The sequence below is a fragment of the Poecilia formosa genome, unplaced genomic scaffold (assembly GCF_000485575.1).
Source record: "Poecilia formosa unplaced genomic scaffold, Poecilia_formosa-5.1.2 Scaffold347, whole genome shotgun sequence".
Lineage (NCBI taxonomy): Eukaryota > Metazoa > Chordata > Actinopteri > Cyprinodontiformes > Poeciliidae > Poecilia > Poecilia formosa.
In genome coordinates this window covers 178795-195626 of record NW_006800286.1, presented here as the reverse complement: position 1 = coordinate 195626, position 16832 = coordinate 178795, and the positions used below count along the sequence as shown (strand labels likewise).

The 16832-nt window shown below is 39.2% G+C and overlaps 1 protein-coding gene across 4 annotated transcripts; it reads right to left on the bottom strand.

Moving 5' to 3' along the window:
- Window positions 1-1391: 1391 nt before the first annotated feature.
- lhx9 (LIM homeobox 9) lies at window positions 1392-16265 on the bottom strand. Of its 4 annotated transcripts, none has more exons than XM_007574237.2 (6): window positions 16168-16263; window positions 12434-12691; window positions 11504-11706; window positions 10367-10725; window positions 6627-6829; window positions 1392-3458 (listed from the first exon to the last, which is right to left on the bottom strand). In XM_007574237.2, exons 2-6 carry the CDS (start codon window positions 12611-12613, stop codon window positions 3402-3404), a joined length of 1002 nt encoding a protein of 333 aa, XP_007574299.1. In that variant the 5' UTR covers window positions 12614-12691; window positions 16168-16263; the 3' UTR covers window positions 1392-3401. The 4 variants fall into 4 exon arrangements, with proteins under 4 accessions (XP_007574299.1, XP_007574297.1, XP_007574298.1 ...); XM_007574235.2 differs by lacking the exon at window positions 1392-3458 and adding an exon at window positions 4731-6080 and having other exon boundaries at window positions 16168-16265; XM_007574236.2 differs by lacking the exon at window positions 1392-3458 and adding an exon at window positions 4731-6080 and having other exon boundaries at window positions 10367-10722; window positions 16168-16265.
- Window positions 16266-16832: the final 567 nt, after the last annotated feature.

The window sequence follows — 16832 nt, the reverse complement described above, 5'->3', positions numbered from 1 at the left end:
TTTTAGGGTTTAAAGTAAACCAAAAACATATATTTTCTTCTATGGGATTTTCATATTTGAGGAAGATCATTTAAAAAATACACCTGAAAATAGTTTCAAAACAAGTTACAAGAAAAATAGACTTTAATGTCACACACTTGTGGAAGTTTGAAGTAAAAGCTCCATAAAAAACAGAAAACAGCTAAAACCTGTATTTGTTATAATAGTTTGCTCTTTATCATTTATTAAGACCCTTTGCAGGGAGTTCAAAGAGCTTCTTACGGCTCCAGAGCCACAGGTTGACCCCTGACCCAGGAAGTTTAGAAATCCTTTGCTAATTCCCTCTGTTTTTATTTCTGCAGCTGCATTCAAAATGATGAACCAGTCGTTGTTAATGCACTGTGACCTCAGTTAACCTCCACCCAGAGCTGCATCTTAAACACATTTAAGCCAAAGTGGCATTTAGGGAAGGTTTTCCTGTTTCCTTTTATCTGCTACGTTTGTCAGGATCAGCTGAGATTTATGAACAAACTCTTTGTGTGACAGAAAATATGCTGCCCTGTCAGCATTGTTTTAGTCAGAGTACACAGCTGTCATTTACTGTAACAGGGAGAGGAGATGAGAGAGGAAGAGGAGGATGTCAGTCAGCAGAAGGACGCCGTTCTTACCTGTTGCTGCTCCACACAATGCCGCGCATGTCCTGGATTTTACATTTAATGTAGCCGGTGTCAGGCAGACATCTGAAATTATTTACTTGTTTAAGTTAAAGGACCAAAACACATCAGGTGTGCAAATATATAAACACGTTTTTTATAAAAAAAAAATTAAAAAAAACACAAAACAATACTTTGACTGGAATATAGCAACCCTTACGGCGAAACAGAGCCTTTCAAGAAGGCCAGCCTTAAAAATAAATATATTGGAGATAAAATACATTCCAGTGAGAAGCGAAGCTCTGAATTTCTTGCCAGTGTGGAGTCATGACGTTGTCCAGAATTTCCAAGCAGCAGCTCCAGAACCCGGAGCAGGGGCTGACTGTGTTTGTTTGTGTTTCTGCTTCCATCTGGGCTTCCCGTAGCTGTGTGGTGTCAAACCTGCCCACCTTCCTCCCATCAGACCCGAGGAACACAAGCCCTGCTGCCACGGCGCTCAGGCGCCCCGGCGGCTCAGCTTTCCTCTCGGACTGACTGAAGCGTTTCCCCACATTGTTGGAATCCAGCACCAGCCTGTTTACTGGTGTGGCTTTCTTTTCTTTTTTTTCTGGCTCTGTCTTTATTTGAAATGCAAACCCAGCATTTGTGCCACACAGCACGAACCCCAAACCTCCCGCTTTGCAGATTCAGATACAGTTCTGTAAATCAGAAATTCTGCTCAGTTTCACCGATAAAACCGCAGTTTAACACTCAGACTAATTTACATCACGTAAATATTTCTGTTTTATTTGATGACTATGGTTTATAGCCAATGAAAAGCCAAAATTAAATTTTGTTTTGCAGAAAATTAAAAGACTACATAACAGCAATAAAAAATTATTTTTAGTAGAGAAATCTCCACAGCAGAGAATCTACACTCAGTTCTTGATCGCTCCTTTTGCATGAATTACTGTATCAACGTGGTGCAGCATGCAGGTGGTGGAGCTGGTCTGCAACGTCTGTAGGAACTTCAACTTGGATTACCTCTCCACTATTCCTCCAGACTTTGGAACCATGATTTTAAGATGAAACGTTGAAATAGGACTTTGGACCAGTGAGTCCAGTCCAGTTCTGCTAAACGCTTCAGGTTCAGCAATGGCTTTGCACTAATGATGTCCAAGTCCTGCTGAATCAGTGACTCCAGCTGCCTTGTTAATCTACGTAGAACCATTAAATGAGCGTTGCACTTTTTCCTTCCACTTAATTTTCCATACACACAGCAGTCTGTGAACTCCCAGCTTCTTCATCAAAGATATTTTTCTGACTTACTCTCTTCGCAGATAACTGCTGGACACCTGAGCATTAAAGTTTTTCACATAACTTTGCTATAGCATAGAAAAATAATGGAAAAATAAGAAACTGAATTGTTGTTGTTGTTGTTGTTGTTGTTGTTGTAAGCCATAATCATCAAAATAAACAGAAGCATCTCAGAGTATATAACCACAGTATGAACCTGTGAACCTCGATATAAGTTTCACCTTTTCCAGTTAAATTACTGAAATAAAAAGCGATTTTTGAAATGATATTCTAATTTATTCAGAAGCAGCTGTCCATTCACCGTACATCACATATCATGCTGAAAACAAAGTGCTTTTTCACCTTTATTACAAAAACAATTATTTCTGCAATTGCATGACTCACATTTCAAACAGCTTTAAGCAAAAAAAAAAAAAAAGTGATGCTGAGAAGAAATGTAACTGATGAAGAACCTCAAGTGTGAGAACCAAAAATATTCAGTAACGTTCTGAGACTCACGAGAGAAATACTGCTTCCACAAATAACCACAGTTATGAGCTAAGAGAAACCAGGAATGCATTTTTCACCCTTTACAGTTATAAGCTGAATGTCAAGAACAAATAAGCTTGAAGCAACAGTGCCTATCTGCTGCCTGCTCAGGAGGTATATAATTCATGTGCTTCATTTTTGCAGCAAACAATAAATCATACAGCGGATCAAAGGAAATTATACACAACCTCGAGGAAAATGTTAACAAGATGATGAGGTGCATGCAAGAATGAGGATCTCTTCTTTATCCACTTTGTTTCTCTCTCTCTTTCTCTCTCTCTCTCTCTCTTTTTATACTTCCTTCCCTCAGCACAGCCAGATGGCAAAGCTCCAGCTCTGCAGTCCTCTTCATACACTCATCATATTTGATGGGCATCCTGCTGCCGAGTCTCGAGGAGGCCATGTGTTTTACGAAATGACACTTGTGACAAAAGAAAACTTCTATTTAGCAAGCTGGATCTTGGATGGGGGGTAGGAGGAGGGCAGCAGCATGTGTCTGTGTGTGTGTGTGTGTGTGGTTGTGTGTGTGTGTGTGTGTGTGTGTGTGTGTGTGTGTGTGTGTTCATACCAATAACATCCATATTGTCTCATTGTTTTAGGTGTCCTTCAATCACATCCTTTCTTTATGTGAGTAATTTTTTAAACTATATCACATGAAAAATTTTACAATTTTCTACTCCAAAACAGAAATCTTCACTTTTACACACTGATAGCATAAATATCATACACCACTGGTCTCTTCTGCTGATGCATTCAAACATTTTACTCTTTAAAAGACAAAAAAAAAAAAAAAAAATCTGTTTCACATTTGCATCTGGCACAATTTTTTTTTTTTTAATGTTGGTTGTTTTATTTGTTCTCGATTTGCTATCATCTTATCCTAAAATTGTCTTTGTCTTCAATGGTGAGGAATTCCCATCAAAGTTTTCCCCTTCTCTTAATACTTTAGGGAATTTTCAAACGTCGGGATGTATGGCTGTAATGCCCCAAGATTTGTTCTCCCTGAAAGAAACGATAGAGTAAGAATATATTAACTACAGAGCAACCTGGCTTTACGCGGTCTGCATTTTACTCTCACTTCACTTTTTAGATTTACCAATATGTTATGCATAAATATAGACGACGTATGCATATCGATATAGAAATCAATATGTGCTTTGCAGCATTCCTTTTATTTAAAATTTAAAGCCATGTTCATGCATTAAAAAGCAATTTCAATGTTTCTGACTGCAGGGTTTAGATGCAAATCCATGGGGCATTACGTTAAAAAACCATAAACATCATAAATTAGGAAATAGAAATTAAAAATGGAAGCAAAAATGAAGACGTTTAGCTTGTATTTAATTACTGAATGCTCTCTCTCATGCTCCCTCTCTCCCTCTCTCTCTCTTGCATTTGCTGATGTGATAAACTTGCATTCAAGAAGGAACACAAAAACATGGCAAGTGTAAATGAAAAATAAAAAACCCGTTTAAAGCAAAGTATTTTTATTCACACAAATTTAATAAGATATATAACAACCGTTTGGTCCATAAATATTTAAGGGGAAATAGTTTCTATACACCATCTTTATCAAGAAACAGGGAAACATGGACAATCTTGATAGAACACTTACTGTACTCAACTATTAACACGAAGATCAATATATAAGGTTCTTGGATTACCCAACTATATCTGAAAGAGTGCACAAATGCTTTCTATGACATCGCTGCCCCTCCCTCCTGCCCACTTTTTTTCTTGTTTTTTTTTTACTTTTAAAACAGGATACACCATAAAAAGATCTTCGGAAATAAGATGCAAAACAGTACAAAACTAGTGAGGCGCCAAAAGGATGTGAGTCAGTTAACAAAGAACACATAGATCCTGAATTTCACAAACTCTCTCCCAAGTTATAGCATTAAGGCACATAGTAGAACTGAGTTAGGCGTCTACTTCATGAAGTAGATCAAGAGCGGCACTTTGTTCTGCAGGAGAACAAACTGTGACGCTCACAATGAAATCTGAAGGTTTTCTCGCTCGATCTATCAGCCAGAAGAAACAGGGGCGGGTTGTTGGTTTTGTTTTTTTTAAACTATTATTTTTTTGGTCTGTTCAGTGGCAAGTGTCAATAAAGAAAGTGTAACAAACAGGGAACACATGGACAATGATTTCCTACTGGCTTTTTCTCGCGACTCCACCCATCTGAGGTCAGATGTTTTGACTGGTTCTGTCAGCTCCTAAAGTCTAGTCCGCAGCGTCGCAACCGCCTAATTTCTCAGCCCCCGACTCTTTTTTTTTCTTTTTTTTTTTGTTTGTTTTACATTTAAAATCACGTCATTACCCTGAGCAACATGATAAGGACAATAATGCACTTTTCTCTGGGCAGTATGTTGTCACTGTGCAACTGAGTTTAGCTGTGGGTGTGTGGATATGTTTACCAGGCTCTGTGAGAACCGCAAGTCCCCAAAAGCAGAAAGCGCTCTGTCATACACACGAGTGATTCCAACTGATCTGAATTTCTTCTGCTGCTTTTTATTTTCTTTTTCTTAAATCATCAGTTTCCACTAATGGATGCGCTGAACAGTTACCACTGCACAGAGTGTGGGATTTGCTTCTGGATTCATGAGAAAAACGCCCGTGTGTGGTTTCAGCTTCTGTCTGGCGGCCGTCTAGGTGCTTTACAATGTAAATTTAGATGCTTTTACATGTAGCTTCTGTCAGATTGCCGGCGTCTGATTCCATCAAAGTCAGCCTCTCAGACTGAAAACATTCGGTATTAATTAAAGCCTGTTTTCTGGAGTTACCCATATACAGAACATTCGACAGGTTTTCCAAATTATTCCAACGCAGAACCAAAGAAATTAAAAAAATCTTGATAGTGCGAACACAGTGCATACATATACATACTTCTGGCACTAATTTATTATTTTTTTTATTTCACCAATTAACAATAAATTAGGGAGGGCGTGTTTCAAACATATTTTACTACAAATACACAAATTAAGTCAGATCAGACAGAGTCTAAATTTCCAGCCAAGTTTCAAGTTTTTTTTCCCCTCGAATAAAATCTGCAATCCAAGACAATTTTTTTCAATCTCTTTAACCCCAAATCAGTCCAAGAATCCAAAAGTCAATCTTTGCAGCTTGAGATGCTACACATTAGAGAAATTTCCTAAGTGGTCGCTGCTGTTGTAGCCGTTGTTGTTCCTGTTTGTGTACACAGTACAGCACTGTCTCTTCCCAGGACTTGTCTCTGCTTCATTTTAAAGGTGTCATTTACAAAAATAAATGTAAGTTGAAGAAAAAAAAAACTTAAAGAAAGTCCAAAAAAAAAAAAGAGCAAAAACAAAACTCAGTTGAAATAACAATCAGTCTGATAGAGATAGCTTGTTAGAAAAGGTTTGTCAAGGTAGTTTGCGAAGGGCTCCCCGAATCATGGCTGTCCAAACTAGAGGTGACGGAGGTCACTACAGTGATAGAGGGGTTTGTCAGGTCTGTTAGTGTGGCCGCGCTGGAGGGGGGGGTCAGGGCCCCACTGTCGGATGAGGGTGGAGGGAGTGAGGTGCCATCAGCCTTATCAACACCTCCATTCTCCTGTCGCAAAACGTTCCTTCTGAATTTGGCTCTTGCGTTTTGGAACCAAACCTGCAAACCAATCCCAGTGTGGCTTTTACTTTTTGTGTTTAAGTATAGTTGTTGTTTTTTATTATTGTTATTTTAAAGAAAGCACCAAATCATTACATATCAAATTATGACAGGTTTTACTGCAGTTTCCCTTCTCTTTAGATATATAAACCTTTATAATATGATCATTATTTTTGAACTATTGTGTGATTTTGACAGTAAATCAAATCAAAATCCTGCACCTATTTTTTTTTTTTAAATGCAAGAGCTGCAGCTATAAAGAAAATATGCACTCTCATTATGAGTAATATAACAGTGTTTAGCTTTTGGTTGCATTCTTTATTACTACTTTTCAATTTTCTAGAAAAAAATAGCATTTAACAGTTAGGAAATTTAATGTAAAGGCCCCTGGATGTACATCTAACGACTATGGAACAACAAAACAAAGCAAAACTAAAAGAGATGAAATTGATGGCGTGAAACAAGGGGAGGTGGAGGGGAAGAGGGATGCAAACACTCAGTGTGAGGGATGAAAACATCAGTAAAGAGGAATGGCTGCTTGCTTACCTGCAGAACTCTCTTAGTGAGGCCTGTTTTCTGAGCCAGCTGCTTTAAGTCCTTGGCGTCCGGGTTGTGGTTGATGGCAAAGTAGGATTTCATTGTCCGGAGCTGATGGTGCTTAAAGGAGGTCCGCATGCGCTTGGTCTTCTGCGTCGGAGCGTAGGCCTGCTGGTCTCGGTCCAAGTGGTCGGTGTCGTTCTCGTTGCAGCCTGCACAAAGGCCAGGGAGCAGAGCACAGTCAGAACAATGAAGCGCGGATTCAGAAACACTCATTTGGAGACTAGAATTTCAAAAAATATTCTCAATCCTGCCAAAAATGTAAGTTATTTGAGTGGATAAATATCTGCATTTCACTGTTTGCAAAAACTATTCTGATGCATTGGATTAATCTAAAGTTTGCACCTCTGGTTTTAATTGGAAGATGATTAAAAAAAAATTGAACAATTTCTTCCTTACAAATAAAACAACCCTATAATTGATTTAAGTTGCTCCAAATAACTTAATTTGCCTCCAGATGATGTAATGCACTCGGAGACTGATAAGAAAAAATACAATTTACATCAAAATATGGCTAAAATCAAGGGTTTATTAGTGAATAAACATATTATTTTAGTCAGAATTGTTTTCTCAGCAAAAATGAATCACATGCTGTCCGATTTGAAAAGTTTGTTTACACATTTGTTGTTTGCTACGAGTCGAGAGCATGATGATTAACATATGTATTAACCAATACAGACGCAACATACAACTGGAATCTACTGTCGTTCCATCTAAAATATATAAGTTTTAAAACCAACCAAAATAGAGCCAACAGTTTGATGAATTATTACAAATCATTACAGTAACACTGGAACCAGGCTAAATGCTCTCTGCTTGTGTTTGCAGGGACTAATAGGCCTAATGGGCCTCATTTGTCAGCAGCTTTGAAAGTAAAACACCTGAAATGGATTCACTGAACGGTATGCATGCTTGGCTAAACGCTCCACAGATGCTCCAGCATTTATCAGCGTGACAGAAAGAATCACACTATTTCCGAAAGTTGGTAAATTGTTGCAGAAACTTTTTGGCCTGGCAAACAGATCATTTCCTTCTTTTATCATTTTCGCTGCAAATGAGTGAAAATCTAATGTTCAAACAAGAACATTGCATTGATTTTTTTGTGTGGAGTTGTGTTTTTATTTGAGGATAGTAAGATAATGTGTATATAGTTTATTACCTAGAGAGCAAAAACACTAGCAGCTTAATTATAGGAGAGATAGATTTTATATAATGTTATAAAACATGTGCTTAAAATCTGCTCTTTCATGTAGGACAAAAATAAGATGCATAAAAACTTCTTTCTTTATTATTACTATTTTAAAGCATCATGAATGCATCCATCTGTCTGCTTTCTGTGCTCCAGTCCTCACTGGACGGTGTTTCTCTCAGCATCACCCACTAGGGGTCTCCATATGCATAGGAGAGCAACGCGTTCACCGAGCGGTGGGGAATACACACCTTTCCCCTGGTGGAAACATGCACGGATGTTCCTACTGAAGCACAAACAAAACCTCAAACGAAACCTCTTCCAATTTGTCAGGAATGTGAGTCTCTGGGTTTGACACGTTGGTGTATTAACATGAACAGTGTGAGACAGTAATGGGACATGTACACTGAGTCTGTTCAAAATGGCAAAGTCAAAAGAGGAAAGGAGGAGGGGATAATACTCCTGCTGATGGAGCTGAGAAGCTTTATGTTTTATAGTTTTTACATTTATTAGACCCAAAATAAAGAATACAAGTGATATAAATTTGTTTGTATAAATAAAGTTACAGAGCAGCAAAAGAAAAAAAGTCTAAACTTGATTTTATATGTTTATATTGTTGCATGTATGTATATAAAATACACAGTTTCAATCTATTATATTCTACAAATAAATTAAGAAATTAAATAATCCCATGGGACCTTTGCTGTGTCTGTGCTGCCTAATAATGACGTAATGTAGACTAAATTTATCGGAGGGATTTATTATTGTCTGTAAGTGGCTTTTTACCGCTTTGAATTATTCAGTTTAACTTTTTACCTGCTGTGACTCAGTTTCACTTTAATGTTGTGGAGTATTAGACGAACACATTTTTAAAATTATTATTAAAATAATCTATCTATCTATCTATCTATCTATCTATCTATCTATCTATCTATCTATCTATCTATCTATCTATCTATCTATCTATCTATCTATCTATGTTATTCTATTAAAGAGTCCCATATGAGACATTCCCACTGGGACTTTTACTGCGTCTGGAGCTTAATGAATTAATACGGACATCATTTAGCTGTGAGATTTACAATTGCCTGTCAGTGTTGTTTTGTTTTTTTGCTTTGTTTTGTTTGTTTTTTTCCTGTTGTGACGGCATTGTGGAGCGTAAACAAATCGCAAAAGCTATCCTGCTTCCTATAAAAGCAACAGTGGGAACTTTAAGATTTGCATAATCCTTCGCAGTTGTGTTTGGGGAAAATAAAGCTTTTTTTTTTCTTTTTCTTTTTTTTTTTCCTTCCTGTCGAGCGCAGCTCGGACTGTACAGTGCCCTGTGCCTGTCCCTGCTGCAGGCCCCTGTGCGCGGAGCTGCTCTGTCCCTGAGAACCGCACTGACCGCCGCGCAGGAGGCCAGGGATTCCAACGTCACCTTCAATTAACAAGGAACAATTAACGCGCAGATTACCCCTATTTCTCCCCCTGTTCCATTCAGCGGGGGAGCAGGGGAAACTGGGCGCACAATGACAAACTTTCTCAACCGCACACTAATTCGCGGAAAGCGACAACAAAATGGGGACGCAGCGGGGAAGGTTGGGGGGTCGGGGTCGTAACATTCAGGCGACTGAAAAGAAAGATTTCAGATGAAAAGTGGCGATTTAAGGCAAGTTTACGCAGCGAGGATCCAGTTTAGTAGCTTGGAAGAACAAACTAGTAAAACATATATTTTTTCCCTCAAAGCAATCCTCCTCCTACCCCCTAATACTGTAAAGTCATCAAGATATAAATTCAATATAATTATAGAAGTTGACGAGCAGGTTGACGCAGAGGTCAAATTTCGATTATGGGCTACTTTGTGTAACCTCGGAAACGGTGAGACGCCTCAACTGAAAGCTGAGGCTCAACTAGCCTCAAATAATGTTTAATGTTTTGTTTTTATTATTTTATTTTTTTAAAGGCCTAAATGAGACGTGTATTTATCTTAAAATCTGTAGAACGCGGGTTTTTAGAGCGCAGTGCGAGGAAATTTATCAGATTGGAGAACAAAGGATTTTATGCGTAACGGAAGCAATATTTATCTTCTTAAAATCAAAAAGAAAAATTGTAAAAATCTATATATATTAATAACAATAATCCGATATTTATTTATTTATTTATTTATTCTGATTCTGAGTGAAAAGGAGCTGAAAAGACGGAATCAAAAGGAGCGTCCCCAAAGAGAAGCAGTTTTCCACATCAAGAAACTTGCTTGACAAATTTCAGTAAAAGCTTTCAAAGTCAACCTTCCATCGGCTCATGGGAGCTTTTAGGATGTAGGCCACCGCAGCAATTAATATTCTGCAAAAATTATGCGAGGGGGGTGATTCGTCTAACTTTGCTCTGCTGCTGCTGGACCGGTCCAATTTTTAAGGTCAAATAGTTCATTTAGATCCGGGTTAGAAAATAAAAATAAAAATAAAAATAAAAGCCCATGCAAGTGAACGTGTGAGGCCCCACCCCCTGGACCACTCACCTGTGTTGTAGCTGGGTATGTCTATCCCCATGGCCGGGCTCTTCCTCTTGCGCGGCCTCCCTTTCTGCGCCGTCCCCGTGCCGTTGAAGTAGGGCAGCGCGAGGCCGCCGCCTTTGGCCGCCAGCTCGGCGAAGTTGAGCTGCGGATGGTAGTCCGGGCCCTGCACCAGCGTCTCGAAGTGGAGCCTGCAGTACACCAGGCTGTCCTTCATGCCGAAGTGGTCGCCCGTGGTCAGGGTTTTGTTGCACGTGGTGCACGTGAAGCAGCTCAGGTGGTACACGGAGTCGCGCGCTCGCATCACCATCTCCGAGGCGGATATCCCGAGGTGGCAGCGCGCGCACCTCTGCACGGAGAACCTTCTGGAACAGACGCATCGTCAAAAAAAAAAAACCCGCATACATAAAATAATCTCCAATGTGACTGAATGCTAACTTGAAGCTGGCTAACGTGGGGGGTTACAGTGTTCAGGTGAGGTGAAACGTGTGTGTGTGACTCAGTAATAATGTATGCACGTATAGGCCCGCACTTTGATGTCGCTAATAGCCACATCTGGCCTGTAACTGAGTGTGTGCGTGTGTGTTTAAACCGTTTCTCCCTTAAATGTAGAAAAACTCAACCTTAACCTCAGTCATTGCTCCATACAACATAATCAATTAGCGTCATATTTGTTAATAAAACAAAATAGAAGTAAGCAAAAAAATGCTTCTGATTTTACAGTTGTATTTTGTATTAATGATGGCATTCCAGGTAGCACGCATGCCCGCTTTATTTCAATGTGAGAATGTGGGGAAAGCTCAACAGCGCCCAGGAAAAAAGCCACAAATGGGTTACTTTAAAACTAAACGATGGCTTATAAAGCTCAAAACGAGTAAAAGGCGCAAGGAAAAAGAGACGGTGACTCATGCATTCATGTCCATGTGGTTAGCATTATAGTCACAGCATTCCTGCCTGAGCCAGTGCCGAATACACTGGAATTTTAGTATCAAAACTTGTTTCCAGGATCACCATTATGATGTTAGTGTGCAAGAATGAGGCCTAAAGCAGATTCTTGAATCAAGGTTTATATTGACATGGCTACACTAAAGAGCTGAGCATTTAAAACCAGAGCGCGCCGATGTTTATCCAAGGTCTTCTTACCTGTAGTAATCCTCCTTGCAATAAATACTCCCATCCTTGGCAAAGCACGTCAGCTCCGATTCCAGCGCCAGCTTACATTCACAGCATTTGAGGCAGCGCAGATGCCACTGTTTGTCCACGGCCAGGAGGTAGTATCTGTCCGAGATCTTCCCACCGCAGCCGGCGCACAGGGCAGGCTTCTCCGGGCTCATGGAGGTCATGGTCTGGGGAACAGAACAAGGTGTGAAAGGGGGAAGATTACGAAACCAATTCGTTCATTTATATAAAATTGGTTATATCATTTATATAAAATTGGTTATACACAAACAAATATGAATTTATGTGTGTGTATATATATATATATATATATATATATATATATATATATATATATATTTAATAAACATTTTATTGTTACATCTCGAACCAGATGAGGTTAAATACGAAACAGCAGAAAAATTAAGTACGGAGTTAAATATTTGTAGTTTTTTTGTTTTTCCTTGGGTAGCTGTTTTATTTAATCTGTTTAGTACAAAACATCTACACTTTTTGTTTAATGTAAATCTAATAATTCTAATAATAATAATAATAATAATCATAATAATAAATATAAAAATAACCACAAGGTGTCAAATTGTCAAATTATTTAGATATGCTTCAAATATATTGCTTTTGGTCTCTTTTAAGTTTTTTGGGTTTTTTTTTAGAAGAACAGTATTTAATATTTCAATAAGAATAATTATTTTATTTTTCATAATACATTATTCAGTTGTATTTCAAATTAGAAAAATTCAAGCACATTATTAAGTTGAAAATAAGTGCCAATAAAGATGTTAATGCAGCTCAGGTCTGCTTACCTTAGAAACAATACAGTATCACGTCACTTGACATGATCGAGTATTAAAAAATGAATTTTGGTCTGAATTTCAGCTCCATCTCCGCGGTTCTTACCGACTCCCTGCCGTTGAGCTGCATGCCCTTCGCCAGGCGCGACTCCGTCTTCGTCCTTCTCTCCATCTCCTCCATGATCCCTTGGATGTGATCCCCGGAGATCCCGTGGAAAAGCATGGCTCCCGGTCCTGGACACAACGTGCAACTGCTCGCCTCTGTTTTGCAGCTCACAACTTCCATATACCGTGCCTCTGCGCTGCGCCCCGTTTTCCTTTCTTTCTCTCTTTTTTTGTTTTTCTCAGCGCATCCGACTGGGCTCTACACAAAACACAAAACAGGAGAAAAAAAAAACAAAAACAAACCAAACCCTGGTGATTTAGACCACCTCCTCGGCTGAAAGCAGAAAAAAACTACAGCATGGGTGGGACAGGAGGAGAGGCGCTGAATTCCTGCTTCCCGTGAATGTCTCTCATCCAGTAAAAGAAGAAGAAAAAAAAGTATATAGTCCAAATGATGCGACAAAACGATGTAGAAGCTGTGGTGGAGAGGGACCAGGGGAGTAGGAGGGGGCTACAGTGTGAGCAGTTGCCAAAAAATAATGTCACAAAGTTTTGGGTTTCTTCTTTTTGTGCTGCAGGAGGAAGGGAGGGGGTTCCTCGGTGCTTGGAGGTCAGGTTGGGACTGCCTGGATTTGAGAACCGTGTTGTATTTGTGAAGAGAGCAGAGCAGAGCCGGCCCAGTCTGAATAATTTGGTAGGAGGAGTCCTCTCTCTCTCTCTCTCTCTCTCTCTCTCTCTCTCTCTCTCGCTCTCTCAGTTTCACCTCTGATTTTCTATTCACCAACAAAGAGCTGTCACTATTTCATCAAAAAGCATCACTTTATCCTCACGTTTTCATTGCCTTTATCGGGCTTTAAAAAAACATCTACCTGAAATAGACCAAAATATTATATTATATTATATTATATTATATTATATTATATTATATTATATTATGCATATTTTATAAATTGTATGTAACTGATATACTTAAATATGCATCCAAAGCTTAGTAAATATAAAGATTTTGTTTGTAAATACATATAAAAGAAATAGAAGAAAAACTACATTTCCCACTGTGTTGCGTTTACGGACAGTTTTATTCTGAAACCACGCTGCTATTTGGCTCAAGTCGTGTGTTTTTATGCCCTGAAATAACGCAATAAATCTTCCTGCTGTACAGCTGGGGCGGGGCAGAGATCTGTGACAGCGTAGAAGGCGGGAACAGGTTGCATTAATACCATTTTGAAATAATAATGATAATAATAAAAATGTAAAATAAAGCATATTATTAGGATTTTGTCCAAAACACAATGTTCATTTTTTAACTGAAAAAATTAGGATAAACATTGTATGTATGCTTTTGCATAGACCAAATTCATCTCTATTTCCATTTATGAAAAATCAGATTTTTTTACTCCAAGAAGTAAATTTCCTCTTTCCACAATGTGTGTGATAAAAACACATTAATATGTACCTGTAAATGTCATGCAGAACAAAACTCCCTCTCCTTTCCATTATGTGTCACATTTTTGCAGGAATCTTGGGCTCATCAACACATTTCATCTCTTGTAAGTCGTGAAAACCTTATTTACCAACAGGAGACTTGATGTGACGGAGCTTCACCATTATTTTTTGGTAATATTTTCCAAAAAGATTGCATGAAATTCTATTAAATATTGCATTTCATGAGAGCCACTGTGGAGCAATATAATAAAGATCAGTGTCACTTTTAAAGGGTGTGAAAGCTGTTTTATATTAAATAAAAAAAGAAGAAGGGCCAGACTTAAAGAGTTTCAGTTGCAGTACAAGAAGGGAGTGAAAACTACCCAGGCTCACACAGGGCCGGATTTAGGAGCATGGGGGGCCCTGGGATGGAGCCAGTTTTGGTGCCCTATTCACTAATTAGTTTGTTGCACATTAACTTTGAAGTTTTATGCCTTATTCACATACAAATAGTTTTTCTGAGACGGTCTTTTTAAACTGCTCTTTCAAAACAAAAAAACAAACACAAATCCTCATAAAAAAAAAGAAAAGCAACAGTGTCAGTTCTGGAAACACACTCACACAAGAAAGGCCTAAACGTTTATGGTGCCATGCATGCTAGGGCTGAATACACAATGTGAAGAAAGCAGATGTGGAGTATGGCCTGCAAGATATATGCACTGATATATTCTAACTTTTTTTTTTCATAAATAAAATCTACATAAAAATATTAAATTTGTCTTCACGCCCCCATTGCTATGGGCCCTGGGTTACTGCCCCTGTAGGCCAGCTTTAAGTCCAGCCGGGGGATACCGGCCTTATTGCTGTTCTAATAATTAACTTGATTAGGTAAATACTCATAAAGTGACATTATAGCTCAAATAATAGATTTACACATGCTCAGGAGGGTTTGCAGGTGTGGATGCTTCATTTCAAGACATGTAAGATCATCATGACCCCCGCCTCCCCACCTCTCTCTCTCTCTCTCTCTCTCTCTCTCTCTCTCTCTCTCTCTCGCCCCCCCAGTGAAGTTGTGTTGGCTTTAATTGGAGGCCCCTTGATAGCGGCGCTGTAAGCTGAAGCCTGAACCTTCCTGGACGGGCTGGAGCTGCAGCTGTTCTCAGAGCAGAAACCTTCATTTGCTCTCTGTCAGGGTCTCAGCAGCAGCCGCAAAGCGGTGAGAATGGACAAAACGGATCGCATTTCACCTGGACAAAGACACCCCGAGAGGGGGAAAAAAGGAGCAAGCCATCTCTGTGTGAAATTCATTCACGCCGCTGATTTTTTTTCTCCCTCCTTTAGAAAATAGGAACTTGCGCATTTATGCATTTTTTGTTCATCCAAACGCATAAGTTTAAAAGTCTAACATGTACAAGATAATGTATTTTTTTTTGTCTCGTTAGTTTTGACCCATTGCCTCCAGCGGTGACATTTCATTTGACTGAAGAGGGTTTAAGCAGTGTGTCAGTGAACACCAAGGGGATGAAGAAATCAGCTCTTTGTTGCTGTCGTTTTGTTTTATTTCTTCCCCATCTCTATTCGCAACCATGAACTTACGAGCCCTTTGTAATTTATTTATTTATTTGTAAAAAAAAAAAAGAAAGAAAAAGAAAAAAAACGATTTTAGAGTTAGACTTTAATCATTATTATATAGACTCTAGGCGTAAATCAAGCTAAAAAAACATTTACCATATTAAGACGTGAGAGAGTTTTATTTTGAAGGATTAAAAGAAAAGCGTGATTTATTGATTGTGTATATATATATATATATATATATANTAGGTAATTACCAATTACCTAAATAATACAAATTGCAAACGTCCATTTTTACCCCCTTATTTTCGTATATCGTCAGAGAGCAGAGACTCTTATAAATCTAAACTGTAAAAGTTCTCAGATCCAAATTAAAACGCCTGGATTTTGATGGTTTAACGCGTTTTTGGTTTTTTGGTTTTTTTGTTGTTTTTATTGTTTTGTTTTTTTCATACTTTAAAGCCACCTGCAAAATCCAGAGTTTGGCCAATAAACGATCACAGATTTGCTGGCAGCACCAAAAAAAAAAAAAAAAAATCAATCCGTGGCCTTACCTTCCATCACATCCCGGTTCATCCTGCAGAATATCAACCGTGTCATCGTTACATCCTCACATGTGCCGCGCGCATTTCTCAACCCACATTCCTCCGTCGATTTCCTCCAGTTTTTTCCGTCAAATCAAGCCCCGCTCTGTGTTATTATCGCCCCAAGACTGAAGAGTTGCAGAAAGGGTCTTACCTGAGGCTGTGAGATCCCCCTGTGCGGCGCGCAGGCGGAGGAGCTGCGGACTGTGCGCGCAGAGCAGAGGAGACAGACAGGCGGAGGAGACGCTGCCTGTAGATGGGGGATATGGGGGGGAGGAGGGGTGAGGAGGGGACGGGTGGTCCTCGTTTCAGAGCGCGCAGCTCCCGTTCGTGCGTCAATTAAAACACAAGACATTTAAATATTCCCCTCTCTCTTACATGCAGAAAGCCCTCAACAGAGAGCATCAAACAGGAGAACGGGAAGGCACGAGCCAATGGCCTCCTCTGCATGGAGGATTTCATTCCCAAACAAGAACAGAAACTGAGTTTAAAAGCGGCTGTAAAATTATAAAAGGCATTACTGTTATTATTATTTTTAAATCTTAACAACCCGGGTAATGCAAAACGTTAATGCATCTGCTCCGGATTGTTTGGTTGCAATCAACGCAAATGAGAGTCACGGTCACAAAACGCACCAGCAGCCGTGAATGTTTGTGTTTGCATAGAGATTAGAAGGGAACGGCAGCAGCTTCAGGTTCTGACTGTCTGCAGAGGTTCGTGTGAATATGCAGGAATAAAGGTGCGCAGTCAAACTCGATCAATCAGAAGATGTGGAGCACAGCAACACACAGCTGCAAAACAAGAATGGCTTCTGTCTTC

What these genes read in the sequence shown, in the direction of transcription:
- lhx9 (XM_007574235.2), bottom strand. Translation starts at nt 12,613, where the DNA reads ATGGAAGTTGTGAGCTGCAAAACAGAGGCGAGCAGTTGCACGTTGTGT. An exon ending in CATACCCAGCTACAACACAG is followed by an intron (nt 6,830 to 10,366) that starts GTGAGTGGTCCA and finishes GCCTTTGTGCAG; the next exon opens with GCTGCAACGAGAACGACACC. An exon ending in TCACTAAGAGAGTTCTGCAG is followed by an intron (nt 6,081 to 6,626) that starts GTAAGCAAGCAG and finishes ATTGGTTTGCAG; the next exon opens with GTTTGGTTCCAAAACGCAAG.